The sequence below is a fragment of the Periplaneta americana genome, chromosome 3 (assembly GCF_040183065.1).
Source record: "Periplaneta americana isolate PAMFEO1 chromosome 3, P.americana_PAMFEO1_priV1, whole genome shotgun sequence".
Lineage (NCBI taxonomy): Eukaryota > Metazoa > Arthropoda > Insecta > Blattodea > Blattidae > Periplaneta > Periplaneta americana.
The window spans coordinates 63,883,586-63,907,963 of NC_091119.1; the positions used below are offsets into that span (position 1 = coordinate 63,883,586).

At 35.9% G+C, this 24,378-nt stretch overlaps 1 protein-coding gene across 2 annotated transcripts in view; it reads left to right on the top strand.

Moving 5' to 3' along the window:
* The window catches only part of LRP1 (LDL receptor protein 1), a 423,729-nt gene that overhangs the window by 151,661 nt on the left and 247,690 nt on the right, over positions 1–24,378 (top strand). For both annotated transcript variants that reach the window (XM_069820634.1, XM_069820633.1), the window contains exon 3: positions 19,658–19,801. In XM_069820634.1, the coding sequence (XP_069676735.1) occupies positions 19,658–19,801 (144 nt within the window). The remainder of the gene's footprint in view (positions 1–19,657; positions 19,802–24,378) is intronic.

Sequence of the window (24,378 nt, forward strand, 5' to 3'; positions counted from 1 at the left end):
CTTTTCGGAATATGTATTATATGTCTTTATCGTGTTAAAATTTAACACGAGAAAGGCATATAATATATATTCCGAAGTGATATAGTGTTAAAAGTTGTGTAATCAAGATGTAGTGTTTCTTTTATTGTCGTAGTCATCCCGATATCAACCAATATCATTTTGTGTTTCTATATCTACATATGGCATATATCTCCATTGTATTATCTAAATTTATTACACAGTGATGTAAAGAAAAACCTGTTGCAAGTCATAATATATTATGGAATACTGTTATATCTGAGAAATTTTGTCACAATATTTTAATGCGAAACTGTTACAACTCAACAAATGTCACATACAAGTTACATAAAGCAAATACCGACAAAATTAATATTTTAATAAACTTCTATAACAATAATGATTATATATACCAATTTTCATTGTTGTGCCATGATTCTCTGTTTTACCATCTGCAATGGAAAACTTTAAATGGCTCTACTGAAAAATCTCTATTTTTGAGTTGTAACAATCTCGTTCTGAGTCATCGAAATAACAACTAAGCGTTTCTAAACACTAGTTTATTGATACCTGTATTGTAGACACATCCAACCTAATTGTAGAAGATTATAGTCACTTTATTATAGACCTGTCTTTGCTTTTTAACAATATTCATAAGTGTAAAACACATATGTTGCACCGAACATTGTTACCAAATGTACACAGAAACTGCGCAGATTTGGGAATTATTATTTAACATTTTATAAAATTCAATCCCCGACTTTCCGTAGATTCGTAGAAAGGCATTATTCTGAAATTCTATAATCTCTAATTTTATTTTAAATCATGGGAGGTTACTTCTGGACTGACAGAAAATGGATTACAAAAATACAAAGTTCCATGTCCAATGACAGTACATCACTAAATCTTATTTGAAACTCAGATTAAATGCTTTCGCATCTCTTGTACTTAAGAATGGATACTATTATTGAAGACAGATTTCAAATGTGGAGAACAATACAAATCTATATTTTCGAGTTGAGCCTTCCAGACTTTTAACTTATTCATAAAATATTTCGTGGCATTTATCGACTAGAAGCAAAATTTGCGCCGTTTTAAAATAAAATTTCTTTATGTAAAGGAGGTACCTATTTGCATCGGCTAAGAACCCGCATTTTCTGAAGTCAAAATTGCGATAGAAAAGCTCAAAAAGCACAAGTCTCCAGATATCGATCAAATTCCAGCAGAATTAATACAAGAGGGTGGAAGCGCATTATCTAGCGAAATTTATAAGCTTGTACCTGCTATTTGGGAAAAGGAAATTGTACCAGAACAATGGAAGGAGTCCATGATTGTACCTATCTTTAAGAAGGGGGACAAGGCTAATTGTAGCAACTTTCGAGGAATATCACTTTTGTTGACGTCGTATAAAATTTTGTCCAATATTCTTATGAGAAGATTAACTCTATATGTAGATGAAATTATTGGGGATCATCAGTGTGGTTTTAGGCTTATCATTTATATTTGTTACTATTGCTCCAAGATATTTGAAAAATACATAATACTCGGTTGAGAGAGAAGTTTTATATAATATGCTTATTTAATTTGGTATTTCCAAGAAACTAGTTCGATTAATTAAAATGTGTCTCAGTGAAACATACAGCAGAGACCGTATAGGCCAGTTCTGTCTGATGCTTTTCCAATTCACTGCGGGCTAAGACAAGGAGATGCACTATTACCTTTACTTTTCAGCTTTACTCTAGAATACTCGTATGCCATTAGGAAAGTCCAGGATAACAGAGAGGCTTTGGAATTAAACAGGTTACATAAGCTGCTTGTTGTTGCGGATGATGTGAATATGTTAGGAGAAAATCCATAAACTATTAGGGAAGACACGGGAATTTTACTTGAAGGAAGTAAAGAGATAGGTTTGGAAGTAAGTCCCGAAAAGACAAGTGAAAATATAAAAATTGGAAATTTATCCTTTGAAGAGGTGAAAAATTCAAATAGGAATGTCTTGGAGTAGTAGTAACAAATATAATATATACTCGGGAGGAAATTAAATGCAGAATAGATATGGGAAATGCGCGTTATTATTCGGTTAAGAAGCTTTTGTCATCCAGTCTGCTCTTAAAAATGCTGAAGTTAGAATTTATAAAACAGTTATATTACCGGTTGTTCTGTATGGTTGTAAAACATAGACTCTCACTTTGAGAGAGGAACAGAGGCTAAGGGTGTTTGAGAATAAGGTGCTTAGGAAAATGTTTGGGGATAAGAGGGATAAAGTTACACAACGCAAAACTGCACGCATTGTATTCTTCACCTGACATAATTAGGAACATTAAAATCAGACGTTTGAGATAGGCTGGGCATGTAGCACGTATGGACGAATCCAGAAATGCATATAATGTGTTAGTTGGGAAGGCGGAGGGAAAGAGACCTTTGGAGAGGCCGAGACGTAGATGGGAAGATAATATTAAAATGGATTTTGAGAGAGGTGGGATATGATGGTAGAGACTGGATTAATCTTGCTCAGGATAGGGACCGATGGCGGGCTTATATGAAGACTGCAATGAACCTTCGGGTTCCTTTAAAGTCTTAAGTAAGTATTAATTTAGCAACCTTGCGACTTGCATGGCTGTAACAAATGGATACACTAATGGTTCTGATTTTTTTGCTTATTTGAAACTCAATTTTTAGTTAATTGAACTTCATTTTATGTGAAGAGTCAGAGTACCTATACATGGTCACCATACTGCTGTAAATGGCGGTTTTTAAAGTCTCTCCTAATATACTGTCAAATAATGTTTCACTGTTTATAACAAATTAAAAAACATGCTTTACCACTGTGAAACAGAACAAAGTATTGTTCTTCCCACAAAGAACGAAATTTGTATCGTGGCATATGACCAATGCTCCACTGACTGACTAAAGGGGTTTTGCTGAGTGGTCAGACCTAGCCTGTTACGCAGGCAATCGTGTTCAGTCCCGGTCAGGCCTGGGATTTTTCATTGGAAAATTCATAGTGACATTTGTAGCGGACAAGGTTGGGGTGCTCTCATTTCTCCATATTAGGTATCTACATCATCCCATCATCATTCCATAGCATTCCCCGAACGCCGGCTGGTGACGCACGGAAGGGACTGGCCTAGGACGAATGTTCTAAACCTGGGTACGCAGCGAACCTTAGTGCAGTCAGCCGATGTGGGTTTGGGAATGCGCCTAGCTTGAGGGTTAATGCAATAGATATTGAAAAGTCGCAGTGCTGGGTCGTAGTGCCTCCTACAGAAATTCCATTCCATTCCACTGTCCAAAGGACACCCGTCTCGAATTTTGACAAGTTTGTTCTACGAATATTCCTGACTTAAGCTAAATTTTAGCACAGATCTTGCGATTAGTTTTCCATATGAAATAAAAGCGAAGTTTGTAATGTATTGATTGTTTCTCTCATGTTCGAACATTGTAGGACACTGGTGTGTACCGCTTGATTCTCATCAATAAATTCGTGATCTTTTCCCAGTTCTCGTTGATCAGCAGTAGGTCAGTCAGTCAGCCAGCCGATGGCTTTTCACCAACAAGAGTGGGGTTCGAATGCCTGTGAAAGCTACAGTAAAATGGCCGGAAGTAGGCTACAATATTTTCTCCGTCATTTTAATTTTACTATGATCTTGTAACACCATATTATAATTAATTTTATATATATAATGAAATTATAGAGGGTGTTAAAAAAAAGTATCCAGTATTTTAGGAGGTGGTAGTATGCATCAAAACAAGTAAAAAATGTCTAATAAACATGGGTCCTATAACCCATTCTTTCTGAGATCTGAACACTTGTTCATAGGAGATGCTTCGTGGCTAACGAGAAATACAGGCTACGTCACATTCATAGTCATGACATGGCCAACATTGAACAAGTTTATATATAAATGCATGTTTAACATTAGTTTAATATAACAATTCCTATGTTTTTTAGAACTTTGAACGTGTATTTATATTAGGCGATTGTCAAGATGGTCATATCTACCATGATAACCACGTGACTCCGATTCGTGCCGAAGCCTGTCTTTCTCGTTAGCCACGAGGTGCTCAATGTGACATCCATTTGTGGCAATGCATTTTTCTGCCCTACAATACATCAGACTACCAGATAATCATACTGTAGTTGACACCCCTGGCGTGGAATACTGATACGTCGCAAGGAATACTGAAAAGAAAAGTTTGGTTGCGGATATGAGTGGGTTTCAGCAGAGATGGTGTTGTGAATTATCGTAAACATTATGTGTGAGCTGATGAAAATCCCCATGCACTTGAAGAAACAAGGCATCAGCACCGATTCTCAACGTATAGGCAGGCGTTCTTGACGATAGATTAAGGGCCATACGTGCTATCACAGAGATTAACTGGGGCTCGTTATCAGGATTTTCTAATTAATATATTACCTACCTTGCTGGAGTATGTGCCATGTCAGCAAAGACTACAGATGTGGTTCATGCATGATGGCACACCAGCACATTTTTCCCACAATGAGCGTGAATACCTGACGCTGACATTTCAGGACCGCTGGATTTATGTGGGAGGCCCTACACCTTGGCCTGCTCGTTTCTCAAACCTAAATCCCCTAGCTTTTGGTTATCAAGAACAACCAGGTCAATTTCAAAGAGTGCGTGATTCCTTATGCCGAAGGGCAGAGGGATGCATTGCCATGAATGGTCATCACATTGAGCACCTCCTATGAACAAGTGTTCGGATCTCAGAAAGTATGTGTTGTAGGACCCATGTTTATTAGACATTTTTTTCTTGTTTTGTTGCATACTAGCACCTCCTAAAATATTGGATACTTTTTTCTTAACATCTGTATACTTGTAAGTGTACAAGACAATTGAAATTGTCCACTGCTGTAGAAATACGGAGTAAATTAATATTTCTTTGCGCTTAGAAAGTTGAGGATTATTTTATCATTAAACTTAATGATTTTGTAATAATGATTTTTTTCTACTCTTAACATTGCCAAGACACTTGTGTCAATGTACTTCCTAAAAAATGTTTCACTCTTTTTAACATAATCATGGGAGTATTACCGTAAGTATTATTTTAAGGACAGTGAAAGCTTTTGTACAGTTGTCGCCTTTTCCTGTATTCAACATGATTTCTTACTAGTTCATATTTCCTGAGATTCTACGAAATTCTTGTCTCTCCTACAAAGCAAATAGTTCAACGTTCATTCTTTCTTTACACAAGAAAGTGTAGAGAAACCTGTCCTAAAATGGCAAACCTTACTTACTGTACTTACAAATGGCTTTTAAGGAACCCGGAGGTTCATTGTCGCCCTCATATAAGCCTGCCATCGATCCCTATCCTGTGCAAGATTAATCCAGTCTCTATCATCATATCCCACCTCCCTCAAATCCATTTTAATATTATCCTCCCATCTACGTCTCGGGCTCCCCAAAGGTCTTTTTCCCTCCGGCTTCCCAACTAGCACTCTACATGCATTTCTTGATTCGCCCATACGTGCTACATGCCCTGCCCATCTCAGAGTTCTGGATTTAATGTTCCTAATTATGTCTGGTGAAGAATACAATGCGTGCAGTTCTGCGTTGTGTAACTTTTTCCATTCTCCTGTAACTTCATCCCTCTTAGCCCGAAATATATTGCTAAGAACCTTATTCTCAAATACCCTTAATCTCTGATCCTCTCTCGAATGTTACAACCATACAGAACAACCGGTAATATAACTGTTTTATAAATTCTAACTTTCAGATTTTTTGACAGCAGACTAGTTGACAAAAGCTTATCAACCGAATAATAACAGGCATTTCCCATATTTATTCTGCGTTTAATTTCCTCCCGAGTGTCATTTATATTTGTTACTGTTGCTCCAAGATATTTGAATTTTTCCACCTGTTTGAAGGATAAATATCTAATTTTTTAATTCCCATTTCGTACAATATTCTGGCCACGAGACATAATCATATACTTGTCTTTTCTGGATTTACTTCCAAACCTATCGCTGTACTTGCTTCAAGTAAAATTTTTGTGTTTTCCCTAATCGTTTGTGGAATTTCTCCTAACATATTCACTTCATCCGCATCAAAGACGTTGTAGTTATATATCCGCATAGACAAGAAGCTGATGTAACCCGTTCAATTCCAAACTCTCTCTGTTATCCTGATACCACAAGAAAAAAACTGCTGTTGGTGCTGTATTTTTTTTATAATCAGAACATTTCTTTATACATATTACACTACATTATCTTTACTGTGGCATAGTTTTAAATTAGGTGTGCTCTATAAAAGTAACACTGTCATTTTCTCGGTACACCCCTTAAAGCGAGACATAGAATGTTTTCACTTTCATACATCACATGTAAATTACTGTACTTTGCTTTCTTCGAGAGACCAGAACACACAAAGCACTTAGTACACTTGAGCCATGTCTCTTATGACCTTGAATGACTGAGTAAGTAATTTCAAGAGACATGACGCATCATCATCACTAGGGCTAAGATTTTTATGCCGTAAGAATCTCCAAATTTGCAGTATAAAATATGCACTTACAACCTAAACATTTCAGAAATATGCCACAACAAATTTAAATTTTGATATTTTTGTATAGTTTACTTTAGAGGTATAAACTATACCCATAGAATGGCAACCAGAGAGATTTACTTGTTCACAGACTAAGAACAAATCCATATCTGTTAATGTTTTAACACCGCGAGTTCAAAGGGAGATAATTGAAGGAATAATTAATTTTCAATTAGACATTCTTTGGGCCTCTGAAAACTCTCCAAAAAAATTCATGTCGGCAACCGAAGACGTTGTATTATACTATATCTAGACAAAAAATTGGTGCTGGTGTACTGTACAAATTCGAACACTCTCGCGCAGGTTTGCATGACGCCATGTTTTGGGAGCACAAATGATTGTTTCTATGTATAAAGCGTTCGGAGTTTAGAAAATGCCACTGGGTATATAGACGTCTTCTTAGCGGACATCCCCCCTCTTCTCTGCAATATAACTAAAGTAACTTATTTGCATATTTTCTAACGTGTATAAAACAGTAGAAGTACGAGTAAATCTAAAAATTGTAACTAAGCATTGCTTCAAATATAAACGCTTTATATTGCTAATGCTGATAGTAGTTATTTATGCAACCAGTGGTATATGAGCAGGGCCGGTTATTTATGGAGATCGAGAAAATCACGACATAATAGATATACAATAGACTTTTACTGATCTTTACGAATGAAGTGATTCTGATTAATAATATGCGAATAAAACAATCGCGACAAATCGCGAAATAGAGTTCTGACAGCGAAATATGAACACATTCGCGAATTATTACTATTGCGTCGTTTTATAGCGAATTTTATAGTTTGAGTTTTTATTTTCGGATTTTTTTCATTTGAGTTTGTTATATCCCAGTAGGCTACATTACATGATATCCCAAGTGTTCTGATTACATTAGTGAACAAAAAAGACGGAGAATTCAGAATTTCACTAATAATTTGAAAGTGTTAATTTTAGGTACCGGTACCGTGTTTTTCGTTTTTAATGAATGTATGTTAAATACAAATACAGTATCAATTCAACAAATATTGTCTATTGACTGTATCACAACTTTACCAGAATCCAACGAACCTTTAATGTTAATTATTTGGAAAGTAATAATCATACTGAGTTAATACTGCAATTCCAAAATGTATTTTCGAAAATTTCCATTAATCTCTGCCAAGAATACAAATCAATCTCCAACGAACCAATATTAAAAAAAAACAGAAATGATAAAATTAATCTCCATAAATACCTGCCCCTGGATATGAGTATCATTACTGCTCGAATGTGTTTTGCAAGAACGAGGCGTAAGCAGAGTTCTGTAATTGCATGGGAACGGTAATTATGTTCGTCTCACTAGTTGCATACAATATTTTATCCGCGTTTATTTAATAATGTGTTTAATGTGTTTATGATACGATCGTTGACTGAGTGCGAGTGCGGTAATGAATGCCATTACTGCACTCAATGCGGTAATCATTTACATTATCGCACTCAGTGCGGTAATGAATGCCATTACTATGGTGATATGACGATGGATAAGTATCCATTATCAAACCAACGCGGATAAATATACTTATGTATTAGTTTATGTGTATTTCCAATAATCGAATACATGGAATAAATTTACTTCTGTTATTTTTATATACGTTAGAAAATACGTAAATAACTTATTTAAGTTATATTACAAAGCGCGGGTATGTTCACTAAGAAGACGACTAAACACACAGTGGTATTTTCTGAACTCCGAACGCACTGTAATAATGATCTTCAATGATTTGAGAATCAGAGGTGATGTGACTGTTTTGAACTTTCAACTGTATATAACTGTCTCCACGTCACGTCTGTGTACATGTGATTTTTATAAAATATAAAATAGTTAATTTTACATATTAAATAAGTAGGGTAAGTGCGTAGACATTAGACTACTTGAAAAGAAAAACTTTATGACCTCAAAATTGCTGAATTCACGGAATGTTTCAAGTAAATTCATCACGTCCGTTGGCATCAAATCCGTTGACATAATGTCCTTTGACATACTATGTCCATGGATGTGACGGTTAATCAACGGACGTGACTAAACGCTAGTTTTAATAAACGTGAAATTTATTTGAAATTATGGAATATCATAGTGATAGATTTACAAATAAACATAAGAGTTTAATGTATACACCTGTATTCTAGCGCCACCCAAATTAGCAAAGCTCGTTTTTGGTAGCAGTTCAGCATTACTGTTGTTAAAACTAATTATTTAGAATTGCTATCATTATAATTAAATATTTAGTACTGGTATATATATAAATCCCACAAGGGTAGCTGCCCTTCAGTAAGGGTTGCCAAAAGGCACAGCATACTAAACAAATAAAATAAAAATTAACATTTGCGTTATCACTATTTACGACTTTTATTTTCAAATGGAAGCTACCCTTGGGAAAGTACTTTTATTCAATAATTATTAGTAATCAAATAGAATATAAGGAAATTTAGGTGTGCAGATGATTACGTAAAATCTGAACAGAATATTTCATTACGTCTATACCAATAATTTTCAAAATATTTAAAGGAATTCCAAAAGACTTAAAACATTCAACTGAGAATTTTGGAATTGTGCCCCTTGCTCCGAACTATGGTTATTAACGTAAAATTTAATTGTATTAATGGGTACATAATGAAAAGATATTATTTTCAGGAAGGAATATTTTAAAAGAACCATGTAAAATAAATTATAAATTAATATATTTATTTGTTTTAATTTGTCATTGATTAGTTTTATTAATTCAGGTTTTTTAATAAAAGAATTGAATAACTTGGGGCAAAACTTGACCTGTGTTTTAAACCAGTAGTTGTGAAACGTTAAGTTCAATTTATGGATTTTCGTGCTGTTTCGTCTTACATAAATTTTTCTCTTATTCGTAGATTGAAAATAGAAAATGAGGACGAATAAAAGAAGAGAATAAAATGTAAAATGTTGAGCACGAGAATGCCTACTGTCTCGTACGTAAACACGTGAAATATTTAAAATGGATTTAATGCTAAAATACCAAATTTTGATTTAGACGAATAATGTAGTTTAATAAAGTTCGTAAAAACTAAGGCAAAAACATACAACAAATAATTTTTATCCTAATTGTAAATTTCGAAAAACATAGGGTTACATCCGTCCGGCAAAAGGGGGACATGTCCTCTTTTTTAAATCATTTTATCCTGTCCGGCAGGCATTTTACAAAAATTTGAAATGTCCGGCATTTCGCATTTCAACTAGAATTAATATGAATATTGAATAATGTGCGATATTATGCATAGGATACAGTGGCGTGTGGTGATAAATAATCCTGGTGGTGCACAAATATTTATTATGATTATCATATTATTATTATTACACCCTATTATTATTATCATTATTATTATTATCATTATCATTATTTGTACTAACTACTCCATAACTATTAACATATGTTATATAGGTATAGATTTACATAATTTTGTTAGTCAAGAAATTGCAGTTAATTAGTTTCCTATGTAGGTCTATTAATAGCAAAGTAAAATGTTGAACTTCTATTGCAACACACCGTAAATAATATTGTTTTAGCTATATTGCGTTTTATAACAAAGTTCATCATCAGCCTTAACTGCTAAAAAGTCAACAGCATTCTTTATTTCTTTGAAATCTCATCATGGCATACACGCAAAATGGCTTGAAGGACTTCGTTCTGTATAGTGTTTGATGTGTCCTTAAAAACTTTTGCTGTTTCCAAATGTTTCTTAAGAGTGCGTCTAATTCAGAACTTTTAAATTGATGAGGTCAAGAAAAATACTAGCGTTTAAAGATGAGTCTCCGTCATCGTGACCTCTTAAAGCCAACTCAAAAGCTCCACAAAACCGCACGCACATATCTATTCTTGGTAACTTTATCATTGTGAAGTTCAACAATCCAATATTAAATCCAATTGTGTCTGTATGTTTGTTTGAACCAATACTGCTACTTTAACATTATTGTTGATGTGTGCAGCTGAAGAATCGTGTTTTTTAATTCTTTCATTCATGTGATTCAAATCAATCATACCTGCATAACGATAATCAAAATTATTTAGTTACTACGCACAGTCCAAAATTCAAACAGAAAAATAAATAAAATTCATAAAACGTACTTGTTTTTGTCAATAAATTATCGCCGTCGAACAATTGGCAAGCAAAACAAAATACAGCGTCTTTTATATTGTAGCCGCATATTGCTTTTTCGTAAGTCCGAATGTTCAATTTTCTTTTCTCTTCTCTATTACTATGCTTCGCCACTTGTAATTTTAATTCACGTGTAGGTGTATCCATCTTCTTTATTTTGATCTTTTCGTGTAAAGGTCTTACAGAAAATTACATATTTAAAAGATTTTGCACACTATTCATTGTAACATTTGTGATGTAACGATCTAACGACTACTGCAGACAGCTTGAGAACACATCTGAAAGTGCTCCTAACCCCTCTTATGCACATTGTACTGGCTCCCTACCATGCTCCAAAGCCTGCCAGTGAAACAGCACTACTGCGCATGCTCCAATGGAACAGTGTGCCGCAAGTGTCGAGCGGTAAACATAATTTCCAGGCGTCAACAAGACCAGTATACCGTGCAGTGTTATTTTTACGTAGTATTATAATAAAGAATTATGTTGCTCACATAGTCTACTGCAGCTCATTGATATAACTTTAAAAACGTGTTATTTGATGAGGTGGTGCACTGCTCCTGTGCTCCTTACGAGAAATCGCCACTGATAGGATATCTAAACAAATGGTGAAAACCTATGAAAGAATTTAACTGCTTTCAATGGTTGAAGATGGATCACATAAAAAAACATAAAATATGATGACCTATTGACATGCATTGAATTCTTACACTCTAAAAAGTCACTATTCATGATTCTAAGCTATTTTATCAATTTTATTCTGTAATGTACAAAGATATGCCAATCAAGTTAATTTGGACAAAGATTTAAGTTTAGATAAACAATGGTGCAAATTCTTCAATTCCAATAGTTCTGCGAGCACTGAAACTTTCTCAGAACTGAGAGAGTATTTTCCCCAATATCTGCTCAATGGACAAAAGAACGAAATCGCATGCTAATGGAAACAGTCAGAGGTATCATCATAGTGAAATATAATTTCAAGGACATGTCCTGTGAACAGTTCCATGGTTATTTGTTACAAGATATGTTTGTCTCTTCAGGCTCTTGTGCATAAAGTGTGCTCTACCGATAAGTAGGATACAGATGTAATACTGATCCAGCAACTAGTGAGAAAACTAAAATGAGCCATTTTTTTATCTTTACTTAATTTTGTTCATACAGTTTTTAAAAAGTTCTATTTTTTTCAACAATGTCCTCTTATTTTAGATTCCATGTCCTCCTATACAATTTCTTCTCATGGTAACCCTAGACAAACATTACATCAAGTAACATGTTTGATTGTGTGCATGCAAAGGAGTTAGATCTGTTCCCTCCTAGAACGAATTGCTGGTTGCGCTTCTGCGGGGACACACTTTTTCGGGACAGGGGGACATATTAGAAATTCGGGACTGTCCCAGCTAAGCTGGGACGTCTGGAACCCTAATCATAGGCCTACACGATGTCGTGTGTTCTATATTCATCAGTGGAAAAAACCGCTGTTACTTCCTCCCACCTTTAAAAACGAGTTCAAAATGGTGGTTGAGTAAAGAAGTGTCATTATACTCTACTTAGATTGCTGTGAGTGGGTGACTTGTGTGCAGAGGCCTTGACTGCTGACCATGCGAATGAAATTCTATCGCAGAGATTCCGCCTGGTTCCCATTCGGTGTGACATCACCGTGTTATTAATATGTAACGGCAATGCTGGCCAAAGAAACTTCTCGTCCTTTGCTATATTATTTTCTTATTAACATTATTGGTGCTCTGAGTTGAAATTGGAGTAGTGCTGTCAGATATTGTTTATTTAACGACACTGTGTCAACTACTGGGTTAATTAGCGTCGTGTCAATGGAATTGGTGATAGCGAGATGATATTTGGCGAGGTGAGGCCGAGAATTCGCCATAGATTACCTGACATTCGCCTTATAGTTGGGGAAAACCTCGGAAAAAGCCCAACCAAGTAATCATCCCAAGCGGGAATCTTACCCACGCCCGAGCGCAACCCCAGACCAACAGGCAAACGCTCCTACTGCCTGAGCTACGCCGTACAGTGCAATTTTCGTAATCTAGCTAGACCAAACAATAACTTATCTCATATTCACCAGATTTTCATGAAACTTTATGTAGAACTTTAAGGTAGCTATTAGTTTTCAGCACAAACTCTGATTACCCCTTTATTTAGGGGGTGAATTTAGAAAACATTAATAACGTCTTTCCTATATAACATATTGTGGCGCCATGCTGGAATATTCTGATCGCGTCAGGGAGTTGCCCGCGCATCTAGCGAGAAGGAAGGCGCGGGGAAACGGAAACAGGAACCCTTGACGCTAGCCGAGGTATGGAGCGAGGAGAGGAGAAAGTAAGGAAGCATCTCGAAGATTCTGAAAGGCACGCGAATCGAAGACTCCAGAACATGTGTTTTAATAAATAACACTGTGAGTGCCGACAGAAGAGTCAGTCAGTCTTCAGAACAGTCAGTCTTGAGTCTTCAAGTCTTGTCTTGGACAGCAGCAAGCGACGGGGATCTAAGTTCGACGTGTGGTGGACCGCAACTGGGAAGACCTGAGTTCGACGTGTGGTGGACCGCAACTGGGGAGACTCGAGTACGACGTGTAGTGAACCGCATCTGGGAAACCTGGGTTCGACGTGCAGTGAACTTGAGTGAGTCCTGTGACTGTGTCCACCAGGCGAGTGTGACGTAGCGAGCCAGAAGACCTGAGTTCGATATGCAGTGCACTTGAACAGTGAGTTAGAAGAACTAACTAAGGCAAGCGAACTGTGAACTGAGAACCGACAGTTTTGTTCTGCACATAGTGCATTTTGAACATTAATTGAAATTAGAAGTACATTGTTCTTCTCAATAATACACGTCGTGTATTGCCATTGTCGTCGTGTGCAGTGCAATAACGACTATTGTGTTGCTGTGTTGAGTTGTAGGGTGAATTATTAAGAAATAAAAGTCACATTGTTATCGGATGCGTGGTGGTTAAATTAAAGTAAAGGAGAATGAAAGTTACAATATTTTCATGAAACTTTAAGCAGAATTTAAAGGTAGCATATTCGATTGTATACAAACTCTGATTACGTTTATATAATAAAAACTACCTTTTTGTAGAGGCGCATTTAGACAAAATTAGTAACACTATCAATAGAATTTAATTTATTAAAAATTTGATATAAAATATGTTTCTTATTCTTAAAAATTTACTTTCAGTAAATAATGTTGAATTCATGGTATAGGTTGTGAAGTGTTGAAATGCATCCATATTTACGTCAAATCCACACGATACTGTTTGCAGAATCACACAGAATCGCTGGATGAGTTCTTAATTTATTCTTGCCATGTTACCGTCAATAGTGGTCCCTCATCCAGGTTTAATTCTATCAACCATTTCACTTTGGAGTTTTTCTCTCAATTATTTTCTTCCTAGATTTGCACTTCAATTTGTCAGTTTCACCTCTGACCTGCCGTTTTTTAATCTCTAATCCGTAGGTGATATGTAGAAGACATTGGAAACAAATGCAGGTAAGTTGAGGGTTCGTAACGTTTATGGCCTTCATCGCTGGGTCCTTATTCAGATCTTTGGAAGTACACAGCAAATATAGTATTTATGAGCCGTATTATTCTCTGCTACGATATTACAAACTTTAGTGTCGACCAGGGCTATGAGTAACTGTTGATGCACTTCTAATGTTTGTCCCCAAGGTAGGTTCCAGAACACTGATTTGCTTAACTTTATCTGACCTTCTCTAATTAATTGTGACGCTTCTTTCTGGAAAAGGACTGCCACTTTAACCAGCAGGACATAGTGTTCGATGAAAAATCACCAGTAGCTGTCTCAATTCTATTTTCAACATTACTGGGATTACCTTTTAGTCCTAATAGAGCTATAATATTATAAAAGTTCGTTCTTCCGTGATTCAGCACTATTCCGGTATCAATCTTCAAAAAGTTGCCTGCTTGGTATAGCCCATCACGCCACTGAAAATTATTAATATCGGTTATATTCACACGCAACCAAGCAAACAATATTTCACATAGGTAATGATATCGGAATATAAATACACTGCCTTCCAAAAAAAAAACTGTTACACTTATTTTTTTTAACAAAAACCCCATTTAAATGTGGAAGAATAAAATTTTCTTCTACTGTATCATCACCACAGAATTATAGTATAATCATTTCCACACAAATTTGGAGCTTTACAATGCTGACATAAATGTAAAGTTACCAACAGTGCCATCATTTATAATCTTATTGTTTTCGACCCCTAGAGTACTAGAACTTAAAAGCATTGTTGTGATCGATGTTTAGCGTTAATGTGGATATTCTCTGTGGAGATTTTGAAGAGGTTTAGGAGAGAAGCACGTATAAGGATGGATACCTTTAAACTTTGAGGACTCTACGATAGCCGAGGTTGCGGGTTCGATCCCGACCCAGGTCGATGACATTTAAGTGTACTTAAATGCGACAGGCTCATGTCAGTAGATTTACTGGCATGTAAAAGAACTCCTGCGGGACAAAATTCCAGCACACCGGCGACGCTGTTATAACTTCGGCAGCTGCGAGCGTCGTTAAATGAACCATAATGTAATTTAAATTTAATTTAAATCTACGATAGCAGTCACACTTGTTAAATGAAGGCCTCAGCTACAGCTACATTGGTGAGATCCTGGGAGCGTCCCGCAGTAGTAATTCTTCGAATTGTAAAACGTTTTCAGAGGAGACTCAGATCAGGCCGTACAAGATGCACTTCGGCCAGGGAAGGCCGTTTCTTGAAGCTGCAAGTCCTGCGAAACCGACATCTCGGTGCTGTTGAGGCACGAAATCGTCTGATAAAAGTCCATAATGCAATAATTGTAAGTGAGAATACAGAGCGGAAGAAACTACACGAGACAAATCTAACCTCAAGAAGACCTGGCAGAAGTTCAGAGCTTACTCCAGAACACCGAATGGCCCGTCTACATGAACACTGGACTGAGTTGCAGTGGAATCAAGTGATTTTCAGTGACGAGTCTCTCTGTCTAATACCTGATTCTCACGGGGATAGTTTACAGGAGTCAAGTGCTTGAAGCCTCTAAACTTGACACCATATTTGTGATCACACGGATACACTAAACTTGAAACCATGTTCCACACGTAAAAAACGTTCGCTGTTTTTAAGTTTTTTTTTTTTTTTTAACGAATCACTTCTACATTAATGCAGTTCTAAAAATGTTAGAATAAGGTGTATATATACTGTATATTTTTTTTTATTTAATATGCCTTATGGAAAAGTAAACAGGCTAATGCCCATCAAAGCACCTTCTTCACATAAATATACACGAACAGTTTAATTTATAATTTATTATTGATAATGATTCACATGAGCAGCAGTTATAAAATAGGTATGCAACTCATTAGCAATAGAAATAAAAGAAATGAAAACATGAAAGAGATGTAGGTAGTTTATAATTATTCAGTATTGACAAAAGAAATTTTATAAATTGATAATAAATTGTAGGGCAAAAACAAGGGAAAAGTTGTGACATTTTTTTTTTCGATCTAGTGATATTAAATATCAAATTTATTGTATATATATTTGGAGGGATATAAACTGGAATTAGTTTGAGTATTTCAGCGGTAACCGGATAGAAGTGAAAGGGTATGGAGACGTGCTTTGCGTCTTGTACCTTCTCCAAGAGGTGCTTTTGGAGGAGGCTCTGTGATGGTGTGGGGCAGCGTAACTTCAGAGGCCCGTACCGAGCTCTTTTTCGTAGAGAGCGGCTCACTAACTGCATACCGGTACATTCAAGAGATAGCCGCTGATCATGTTGTCCCTTTTGCACTTTTCATGGACGAAAACTTTGCATTTATGCACAGCAGTGCTTAGTGTGTGATGGACTACCTCCAGGAAGTCGCATTTCAACTTTGAACTGGCCAGCAGAAAGTCCAGACCTGAGCTCTATTAAGCATGATCGCCATACCCGAACCCGAGTTTTCACCACACCAGCTGAATTATGGGAAGCACTATAGGAAGAATGGGAGGAAATATCGGAGGAGGACATCCGGGCTCTGATCAGGAGCTTGCCAAGAAGACTCATAGCGGTAATAAAGACAAGAGGTGGCAATGCTTGCTACTGATATAAAATGAAAAATCTTGAAGTTTTGAATGTATTGTTTTAAATGTGTGATCAATAAACCCTCTGCTTTCGTTTATGCCAAAACACGCCTATATTGTTTCATTATTATTTTAATAAGATGCGATTACATTAATTTATGTAAGCATTCTTAAAGCTCTAATAATTTTAAAATGATACAGTAGAAGCAAACTCAATTTTTTCCACATTTAGATGTGGTTCTTTTAAAAAGCCGAGGTGTCGCGGTTTTTTTTTAAATGGCAGTGTATATATAATAATTGTTTTGACAGCAGACAGCAGCTGGTATTTTATAACTCAAATTGAAGTCAGAGGTTTCGAAAAAAATGTAAATGTCCTTCATATGGGATAAAAACCGTATTGGGGCTCTAATTTAGTAATTTAGCTAAATTGCACATTATATTGAAGCTCATACCTGGATTTATAAATTCCATATGAAAGAAGAAAAAACAATTCACTAGCATTTGATATGGCTTTCAACAAAGCGCTCTCCATTACGACTGAGGAGTGTGGACTCAACACTCTTCAGATAGCAGTGTTTACGCTAGTCTAAAACAAATAAATATCCGGGAGAAATATCACGTAGTGTCTTCATAAGGTGCCTTGTAGAGTCAGGGACATACATCCATAAAAATATATAGTGAAATCAACAAGTCGAAAAATGAATTTTGTGCGGCTAGATTAAGAAAATTGCACACTGTGCGCCGATGGCTCCCAGATATCTAGAAATTTTCTTAACTCTAGCTAGAGTCTAGGGGAGTCATGGGGAAAAGTGCCTCATTGTGTTCCCTCCCCTCTGTCCGTGTTTTAACCCCTTCCACCCACTACCACGTCTTTCCTACCTTTACTGAGGATGTCTTTCATAACATTTGAGTGGGCATCAGTGGTGGAATCATGTCTCGTGGTAGAGCAAAGAAATATGTTTTCAAACTCGAATGGGAACTAAAGTACTTTTGTGTCGCTCATAATGATAAGGCATTTTGTTTGTTCTATTGTGTCCTGTTTAATGTGCGACATTTTAATACTGTTAACGCAAAGGATTACAGTGAACTATGTTTTGAGGTGCATTTCAATTGTTATTTCATTTCATTTTTCACATTGTGGTTGTTATATATTGGCTGTCTCATATATGTTTACTATTTTTTACAAAATGTTTGTGATTTTAAGATATTCCGAATTACGCATATTTAAAAGTATACTTTTTATATTTCATATGTATACGCCCAAACCGTCTCAGAAAGTTATAAGAGTTAAAAGGAAACTAGACATGAGCCCGCCTCAGTTTGTTTAGGAACAAATGTATTTCGAGTCAATTATCTTATCTCGAAGCACATAGCCGTAAATTTGAAATGTTTTTCGGAATGAGAATTTATTAGAGAATGTTTCATGATTGTCTCCGAGCATCTTTGTCCGGAAAATAAAATGAAGTATTTAAATCAATAAGTCTCTCTCGGCGAACTATCACAGACAAAATTACGGAAGTAGGTAAGGACGTGAATATCAGCAAAAAGTAAAATTGAGAGAGTTGATATGGTACTCTTTAGCTATCGCCGAAAAGATACAAAAGACACTGCGCAATTAGCCATTTTTCTCCAGGGTGTGGATTCTGAACTCAGCATATTTGGATATTTTCTTGAGTTTGTAGTCTACCTTTGAGAGGAAATACAAGGGGAAATGATATTTTCGAAGCTCTCTTTGAAGTTGTGACAAAATATGAATTATCCTGGAAAAAATTGATTTGTATAGCCACAGATGGCATCCCAGCAATGAATGATAGGGAACATATTAATGGCTTCATAGCTATATTATGACGATTTCTAAAATCCATTAATGAATCATCAGATGAATTAGTCGCAATTCACTGCATAGAGAGGCATAATCTCATGCAGATAATCGTAAAAACTGTAACAATGAGCATTAGTGTTATGTTTTGTAATAAAATAGTATTATTTTTATGTTATGTAATAAAATAGTATTACTTTCATGTTCTGTAATGAAAGAGTTATTTTGGTTACATTTAATTAAATATAATATATTTATGTGTAGTTGTGCAGTATCTTATTGATTTGAATAATAATAATAATATAATAATAATAATAATAATAATAATAATAATAATAATAATAATAGATCGAAATAGTTGTAATCCGATCGCGTTCCGCCACTGGTGACGTCTTGTGTACAAACAGAAGTTCAAAGAAGGAAGTAAGCGTACCGCTGCTGTTGGAAAGTGGTGTGGGTTAATAAAACAAAAAGCGAGTTCCTCTCCTTTTCCCCATGCCTGGTCTGGGGAAGCAAAAAAATGATGTGGTGTAGATACACTCGTGTTTTTGTGCAGGCTTACTCTATTGCACAGTTATGAAACGGGTAATTGTGCATAATTTATGAGAATTTTTCTATCCATCTTGATTACACACTTTTAACACTTTGCATCACTTAAGAATTTAGTTATATTTACAAGAAAGTTGTAACTAAATTCTTAAATGACACTTTTCATTATATTTATGCGTTTATTCAGCTGATATCTCGCTGTTCTCAGATACTGATGTTGGTGTTCTGCTTCGTTTGGTCACAGTCGTTTGGTTATAGGTTTCAAGGATTCACGGTGTTTCTCATGCCAATCTTGCAGTATCCACATATACATCCTTCTCATCCACGTTCCTTCTTCCATCTTTATTTTCTTGGCCTGTTCCTCTTAGGCAGTATCCATCAACATATTATAAATTCGTCTTGACCAGAGAATATTCAGAGTAGTCGAATGGTAGCTGTAATATCAAATATTTGAAATTTCGGGATTTAAATCTACTTGCTGGTTGATGTTAATGTTTCAGTACCGAGTCCCTGCAAGCTGGGGCAGTTCCAGTGCAGCCTCACGCACAAATGCATTCCACGGGGATGGATCTGCGATGGCGAGTCAGACTGTGGTGTGTCCAAAGGAATCTTCGCAGACATGTCTGACGAGGATCCTCAGCTGTGTGAGTAGGCCTATAATGAGGAATGAAAGTATAAATTTCTACTTTATAAATATGGAAATGTCAGTCCCATTTGAACAAGTTGGTTTCTTTAAATGTTCGGACTATAAGGCAATTGTGTAACTAGAGAAAATAATGTACAAAATCATATTCACACACTAAAATAAAATCCTAAAAATAGAGTAGTACTGTACAGGAGGAACTTTCACACTATAGCAGCGGTCATCAGCACAGTGCACCCTCGGGCTAGCGTCTCTCACTCGCAGATAAGAGACTGCGCGATGGTGCTTCCGTGGCTGCTGGCGGGTATGCTCTCTCCCACTTCCTGCTGCATGACGGGGCACATTACAATGCACTGCTTACCCGTTACCCACTTCAGCGAGTGCTGACGACCACTGCACTATAGAATAGGTCTATCGACGAACTTAGAGACAATGTAAGAAAATAAATCACAACAAGCATTATGGAAATACATAGAACTTTAGCATGTAAATAACAATTTCAACAATCCACACCTCTGGAGTAACGGTTAGCGCGTTTAGCCGCGAAACCAGGTGGCCCGGGTTCGATTCCCGGTCGGGGCAAGTTACCTGGTTGAGGTTTTTTCCGGGGTTTTCCCTCAACCCAATATGAGCAAATGCTAGATAACTTTCGGTGCTGGACCCCGGACTCATTTCACCGTCATTATCACCATCTCATTCAGACGCTAAATAACCTGAGATGTTGGTAAAGCGTCGTAAAATAACCCAATAAAATGAAAAAAAAAAATGTTCAACAACATGTCGAAAATGTGTGAAAGCAGACGGACACTGTTTTGAGCAACACCTATAACACATTTTCATACGTACTTATTATGAAATGAAAATATGCATGCTACTTTTATTAAAGTAGCATAAGTTATATGCGGAAACGTCAATAAATGTATCGATGTATGAAAGTATGTCTGATGCGCGTGTTCCCAGTCTGTGTACAGCTCTGTTTATATTTTTATTAGGCCTATTTGCAGTAAAGAGATATTTCGATTAAATCACTTACTTCTCCCACCCTAATGAAGGGCTGTAGAAACAAAATTTTATAATTCTGTGATCAGAAAACAGAATGTTTTGTTTGCATTGAAGTTTAAGATCTATAGATAGCTACATGAATGAATTTGTGCAGAGCGAAGAGTAGTCATTGCAACATTTGAATCAGTGAATAATAGTAAGGCTATGTCTAAATTTAGGAGTGGATGATTTATTATGTATTGCATTAGTAAATAGAAAGGTTCAGACATGATCTTTATAACCTATTTACATACCGAACGAGGAATATACACTTGATCAGTTGGAGTAATTATTGTATTCCTACTAAAGAAAAATACAGTAATTCTTCTCTTGACTGGACATGCATAGGGGATTTTGTTTTTTCATCATAACAGACACAGCATATCCATTTTGTAAAGAGTTTATTTCTCTAATGTTAATTAACTTAATGTAATGTAGTTAACGTAAATAAGCAATTCAATAAATGTGAAAAATTCGTAAATGGTTATTTATTCAACTTTTAATCTAACAAGCAAACATTCTCATGGGGGCAGATAAAAAAGTTATTTTTTTTTCTTTCACCATGTTAATAATGTCAAAACAAGTGCTTATACAAATTTTGGCCACTCGACTGCAATTACGAGGTCGGTCACAAGTGACTTTCTCTGAGGTTGTTTACAGAAAGAAAACACAATTTCATGAAAAGATGTATTGAAACAGATACAGCACTTGTGCCATTTTTCAACATATTTCCCACCGGAATTGAGACATTTTTCATACCATGGAATCGACAGAGAGGTGCAAACTGTTGTCACACACTGGTTCCGATCCCAGGCGGCAGACTTCTATGACACAGGGATACAAAAATTGATCCCATGGTATAACAAATGCCTCACTTCCAGTGGGGAATATGTTGAAAAATAGTGCAACAAGTGCTGAATCTGTTTCAATAAATATTTCTATGAAATTGTGCTTTCTTTCTATCAACTGCCCAAGGGGAAATCACTTTCTGGACGGCCTCGTAATTGCGGTCTAGTGGCCAAAATTTATATAAGCGCTTGTTTTGACATTATTAACATGGTGGAAGAAAAAAAATAACTTTTTCATCTGCCCCCATGAGAATGTTTGCTTGTAAGCTGCAGAAACAAATCAATTCTCATACTCGTATAACGATTCAGAAGAGCGTTTCTTGCCGGAATTAATTCAAATAACTCTTTATGAGTCACCGAAAGCCCCATTTGCTCGCAGTCACCAAAAATAAAATATATATACATATTTGTCAGTTGTCAGTTAACCGTAATATGGGTTAAAAAGTTCAATTGTTGTTTTGTATTTTGGTCACAAAAATTCCGTGCGAGTAAGTGCCAATTTTTTAAAATCTCAGTATAAAAATGAACTTCATGATCGAAAATTTAATTTTCAATTGAGTAACTTCGAACACTGTTATCACAGTATTGAAATGGAATAAATTAATTAAACTTTATAAACCAAAAGTGCTTACCTTTGGGCAGACTTTCCACTTGGAATTTAAAAAATATTTTGCTTAAGCACAACACAGAACGGTCTTCTCTTGCATCGCTCCAACTCAAAACAACTCACAACGGGGTGCGGAGCCCTAGCCCTTTTGGTGCGGACCGCCCCAGTGTTTAGCTATCAATCATCAACTTCCGTAATGTATAAGGAGCGGATTCTTATGTAATTAAATATTTTTTTTGCGTGTGATAAAACACAATTAACAAAGTTAAACATTCCGAACATGAAGTTTTAAGTTTAAAACCCGAATTTTATTTCACATAAAAACACATATTTTCACAAAAAAAAATATGTAAATACATATTTTCAGGAAATGTATTATAAATACATAAATCTTGGAGATTTTTTTACTTAAATAATTTTTTACAAGAAATTTTAAATATTTTAAAACTAAATCAATTATATCGCTCAGAAGTACGTTATCTTTTTAAGAATTCTTGGTTGCTTCGTGTTTCTAAGCGCTGTGTGGTATATCTGTGATCCATTTTGGTAATAATACCGCCTCAAGTTCTGAGAACTGCTAGGCAGCATATCAGTGTTATTGTTAGAGAATAAATTAACATGGACAAGGAGGAGAGATCTTGCAACACATAATTAGGAATGTTTATTGTTGCTGAGATGATTTCATTCCACGCTTTGTTTGTCAAACACAACAGATAAGAGCTCGGGTATGAACATTATTTAATTTAAACAAATCTCTCGCCTCTCGCTCATGTCTATCAAGTAAGGCAACAATGTATATTGTTGTGAGTCCCTGTTATCGGGCTTCGTCATTCGATATCCTTCAAGATATATTGAAAGATGGTTGCTTTAAAAAACCATTTGGCTTTCCTATTAGCAAATCTAAGCTTTTCGTGTGACACCATAAAAAACTCGAAACATCCAAAAACCTGTTGTCTGAAACAGGGAGGTGCGTGCCGTGGAAATTAAACTAGACTCGCTACCAGGTTCAGAAATACAAGTACTAAGGGACAAATTCCAGAATGTGTTTGGGAAAAACAGTGGATATAAAAAAAATGTGTAAAGTTGCTCAAGTATTGGAGGGTGTGCCTGTAGGTAAAATTGACGGTGTATGTGTTTGTGACATTCCTGTCTTTAAATATGTACGTCTGACGTCCTGTGATGTGGAAAGATCGTTTTCACAGTATAAGTCGTTGTTCAGAGATAATCGGCATGCATTTGTGATGGAGAATTTGGAGATGACCTTTGTTGTTCACTGCATTTCTCAGCCAACTACTAGCACTCAAGTATGATTGGTGAGTACCTAGTAACATTTTTTTCTCAAGCTAAGTAAGGTATTTTTGTCATATTTAAAACAAAATATTTTTTTTTATTTTCAGCAAATATTTTCGTACTTTTTAGCACATAAAAAATAAATATATTTAAATTTTTTAGCACATAAAAATCCGCTCCCTACTGTTGTTAATCTTTCCGAATCTCTTTCTGCGTTGCGGATTTCTGAAGTACAGACATCTTGTTAGTGTTTACAGTGTAGAAACACCAACTTCAGTGACTTTGAAAAATATAATTTTTTCCAGCTAGAATGAGATTCTGACCCACTGTGCAGTGTCTGGGTACTGATTTAGTAGTGAGGTAGTGAAGATACAGTACACAAATAACACAGCGCAAAGTCTACGTATGGATTTTTTTTTTTCGCGTACTGGGTGGGGGAGTCATGGTGAAACTCAGTCTGTGAAGATCAAGAATATGGTTGATATCCAATGCACTGCATTTGACGATGAAATCATAAGCAGAGATTAAGACTATAAACATTAATCATCGTTTTATTGCTATGACCTTGTAGACATAATGCACAAGTTCGAGGTTGCCAAAGAAACTTGTGCGAAGAAGAGACGAAGTTGGGACAGTTCCTCTGTTAATTGAAAGTTGAAAGAAAGATAGGCTTACATCAGACACATGATCTCCCCCTTACACTCGTACTTTTAATTTAGAGTCCTGCGTTTGGTTACCTAGAGTCATAAAGCAACCCGAAACAGTGTAATTGTGCATGAGATGAAAATCAGT